Consider the following 4605-nt stretch of genomic DNA (forward strand, 5'->3'; position numbering starts at 1 on the left):
TGTGTGTGTGTGTGTGTGTGTGTGTGTGTGTGTGTGTGTGTGTGTGTGTGTGTGTGTGTGTGTATGTGTGTGTGTGTGTGTGTTGGATACTACAGATTAGCAACATCTGTATACTCATCGTCTGTGTACACTCATTCTCGGTATTCCTGTATATGAAGCCATTTGATGTAAGTGCTGCTAATTTCCTTCCCACCACCACAACTATGTTATTTATAGCGATTCCAGCGAGAAAGCATAGGGAATGTTCCGAGGATGCCTTACTTAGTAAACAGTAACATTGAATTAAAGAAGCAACTTCTCAGGTAAGATCAAGAAAGACAAGTCACACCACATGCGCCAGTGAGAATGACGTATCTTGACCTCCATGAGTTGATGAAGCCCGAGTGAAGTTCTAAGATTTCAGGGGAAGTTCACTTTGGGCCAAACTGTTGGAAATAGGGAAGTACGAAATAGCACTAGATGAGGGAAAGAAATGAAAACTGGCAACATTTGTCACATACAGCAAGCGGTAGAAAAGTGTCGCGATGATATACAAACTGCGGCGAATAATGAGTTCTGCGCAGACAAATTGAGCAGAGTATTAACATTGAAAATAGGGAGAGATGGAGATTGATAAAAGTAAAAAATAGTATGAAGTCAGGGAGTGAGAAAACGGTGGTCGTGCAAATCGTCTGAGTAGAAAAGAGAGGACAGAGTGTCAACATGAAATGCGTTTACCCGTTTTGTTACAGCCTCTCAAAGTAGCTCCCTGCTTAGGTGGAGTATGACTTCTCTTCTGTGTATTATCTCGCCTTAGCCCTCGACTGACTTGGAGATACTGCTAGACTTAGGTTGATGATTCTATAAGTGAGTGAACTCGTGGAATGTGTCTCGTAGACACAATCACTGATAGCCATGGCGCTAATGGTCTTAAATAAGTAACGTTTTCCAGGCGGAAGGACCGGTCAAAAGCTTTCGTGGCTTAGTAGCAAATGTCCAGTGTTGGTGGCAAGCGAAAGAATCCGCTGAATTTGAGTTTGCCAGCAGCGGTCAAAGAAAAGGGTGATTTGAGGAGGGATGGGACAAAAGACAGAAGCACTTTCTCACTGGAAGACCAAATCAAGCAAATGACACTCACCGAACCACAAAAACAGCGGATGCAAGAATGGATTAAGGAGAAGAAACTTGTTAGTTAGTTAGTTTGGTTATCTAATTAATTGGTATCAATTTTTCTGCTTCATATTTTAGAAATGATTTTCAATTCATTTGTTGCAGGTACCACTGAATGAATTGAATGAGGATATGTTGGAGAAGATGTGTGAATTGGGACATGGTAATGGTGGTGTTGTAAGTAAAGTAATGCACAAGCCGAGTAAGATAATCATGGCCAGAAAGCTAGTTCACCTAGAAGTGAAGCCGTCTGTGAGGTCGCAAATCCTGAAGGTACAAGATGATCGCTTCTTTTCTAAGATCTGTAAATCGCACTGACATGGCTTCAGCGTTTTCTCTTGTTTACCTTCCACGGCCCTTTTGCTTGCATATTTGGTGAAGAAAAAGAAACTTTAGAATGCTCTGGAATATGTTATATCGCAAAGTTATGTTAAGTCTATTTGGTGAGAGACTTGTGAGCTTTATTTCTACCCGAAAAAAATCAAATATTTCAGGAGCTAGATGTGCTGAATAAATGTAATAGTCCATATATTGTTGGGTTTTATGGCGCTTTTACTGATAATAACGATATATCAATATGCATGGAGTACATGGATGGGTTATCATTGGATGTTGTTTTGAAAAAAGTTCCTTTTTCTCGTTATTCAAAAACTTTTTGACTCCATATGTTCCAGAATTTATTCACTTGACATTAGATGGAAGAAATAAACAAAGTTTCTCATAAATTTGAATTTCCGAGTGTCATCACTTCATGTTTTTTTTCAATACTTGTTTTTATTAATATTTCTTTAAACCCCTAATATTTTGTTTTCAGGTTGGTAAACTAAAAGAATCGCGTGTAGGTCGAATTGCTGTTGCAGTTATTCGCGGACTGTCGTACTTGAAAGATGAACATAGAATACTACATCGAGGTCTAACCATATTTTTTTGTCTCTGTCAAGCCATGAAACTGCAGTGCATTACATCATAAGGAAATAGATCAGGACAGAGATTTCCCGCAGATTTCGTAATTTTCGTTTCAGATGTTAAGCCATCAAATATATTGGTTAACAGTCATGGAGAAATAAAATTATGTGATTTTGGTGTTTCGGGCATGTTAATTGATAGCATGGCTAATAGCTTCGTCGGTACTCGGTCGTATATGGCGGTAGGTCACTTCGATTGGACTCTTCATGATTAGTTTACGAGAGGTTAATTTATAAATATCCGATTTGATTTTCACTTGCTTAGTAATAAAAAAATCACGAATTCTCTTTCCGCTGGTTTTGCGACTTTAAGTTATAATTTTTAATCAAAATTAATCATTTCCAGCCTGAACGATTGACAGGAAGCCATTATAATGTACAGTCGGATGTTTGGAGTTTTGGTTTATCGCTTGTAGAATTGTCAGTCGGACGATATCCCGTACCGGCGCCAACAGCACGAGAATATGCTGAACTTTTCAACATCCCGGAGGAAGAAGTAGAGTTTCCAGAAGGCACGATGCCACCATCGTCCGCCACTCTGTCCTCACCGAGAACAATGGCAATTTTCGAACTACTTGATTATATTGTTAATGAGGTAATCTTAATATCAGGATTGATTCCAGTTTTTAGTTGAGGAGCCTTTAGTTGGAAGGCCTGTAATATTTAAGAGTGACAGTTCCGTGAAAGCAAAATGAGCGTGAGAAAGATTTCGAAACTTGTTTACTATGCATAAGGATTAATCCTTTATTTTCTCGTAATTTTACAGATTAGAATCGAACAATTCAAAGAATTTTTGTCCTAAAAACTTTCCAGGCACCACCATTGCTGCCAAAGAATATATTCAGTGATATTTTTATCGATTTCGTTGGAAGATGTGTTAAAAAGAATCCCATTGAAAGAGCCAACTTGAAAACATTAAGCAATCATGAATTTTTTTAAAACATGCGAATACAGAGGACGGTGATGAATTTGCACAGTTCATAAAAGAAACTATAGGGATGAGTCATCATCCATAGTTTTTTTAAAGCTTTCAGTTTCATATCCTCAGCACCGTCCTGAATCAACTTACGGACTAACTGTGGTCCTTTGTGCCTTTCTGAATCAATTACAACACTTTCCGGCGTTTCTCTTGCTGACATTCCGAAAATTAGCTGAGATTTTATCTTGTGAATATTCATAAACTTTTTTAGCTTTTAATAAGGGAACATTCGAATAGCAGCACTGTTTCCTCTTTTTTTTACCAGAAATTTCATTCATTTTGTGAATTTAATCCAGTTTCATCCATTTTGTGCTTACAAGAATTTTTCTGTATGCTGTCAGTAGTTACAGGTTGCGATAGATTGGAAAGTACATAGTAACAGGAGTCCTTGTTATAGGCATACAAATTGGTTTGTTTTTCCCACCATTCAGCGAGATAAAATTGCTTAAAAAGCCACAAAATCATTTCAAGACAGAAGAATTATTTTGATTGCGTTTTCATTCTAGGAAATTGTTAAATTACAACAAGCTTTATATTTTGAATTTCAGCAGCTTTGTGTTTGTCTCTAATATAGTAATTTGATAAACAATGACTTTACTTTTAAAATTCGCTTGTGAAACTGCTATTTCCAAATAACAATAGAAAGCTAAGATAAAAATATAAAAATCCAGTCATTATCATAATAGTTGAATAAATTCAATTCATGCGTAGTTAGGTAACAGAGGAATCGTGCCCACGCATTGTGCACGAAATGCGATTGACCCTCATTTTTTGGTGGCTTTGAATTACCTTGGGCACACGGATTTTTGCGAGTGACAGTTCAAGGATGTTTAAAAAGATCCCCTAACCCCAATATTTGAAGAAAAGTAGCAAGTCCACATTTTTATTACATTTCAAGGAATGTGACACATCAAATATATTCATTGTTCAGGGTGGAAGTACTGAAGTGAACTCCTCTTCAATTTTAAATATGAAACAAAAGGGAATTTGAAGCTGTCGAGAATTTCGACAGTGACGGTGTATGGCCTTACTGCCGTCGCGTTTAATCTGTGAATAATTTCTGGACTCTTTTCAACCGTTTTTTACGTATAAGTCCCAGTTTTATCTGTCAATCGTTCTTCGACTTTTCCGACACGGGGTCTTCAGAAGTTTCTATAAAAAATTTATTCTTATCCTAGACAAGACATGTAAAAAACTTCCGCGTCTCCCACAAAACTATGAATAAAAATATGATGCAGTAAGATTTATCATTGTTTATTCCTAATATAACATTAAAGGTTAAGGAAATAAACTGACCTATGACTGTCTTCTGGAATTTCGACTTGTTTTCACTATTCCTTCCAAAATACAGTGTTGCCACAATAAAAAGTACAGCAATCAAAGGTATGAAAACGTGGATGCCTGAAGGATAAACAATGTTAAAAGAGTAAAGGAATTGCGAGATAGCATAGCTGTCAGAAAAGATTATGATGGGGAAAGAAAGAGCTCGGTGGCGGATACAGCGTCCACTGA

At 37.2% G+C, this 4605-nt stretch overlaps 1 protein-coding gene across 1 annotated transcript; it reads left to right on the forward strand.

Moving 5' to 3' along the window:
• Positions 1-925: 925 nt before the first annotated feature.
• On the forward strand, positions 926-3070 carry LOAG_12861 (STE/STE7/MEK1 protein kinase). Its single transcript, XM_003148373.2, has 7 exons — positions 926-1166; positions 1255-1422; positions 1644-1775; positions 1964-2060; positions 2172-2296; positions 2461-2709; positions 2928-3070. Exons 1-7 carry the CDS (start codon positions 972-974, stop codon positions 3051-3053), a joined length of 1092 nt encoding a protein of 363 aa, XP_003148421.1. The 5' UTR covers positions 926-971; the 3' UTR covers positions 3054-3070.
• Positions 3071-4605: the final 1535 nt, after the last annotated feature.

Source organism: Loa loa (genome assembly GCF_000183805.2).
Source record: "Loa loa unplaced genomic scaffold supercont3.92, whole genome shotgun sequence".
Classification (NCBI taxonomy): domain Eukaryota; kingdom Metazoa; phylum Nematoda; class Chromadorea; order Rhabditida; family Onchocercidae; genus Loa; species Loa loa.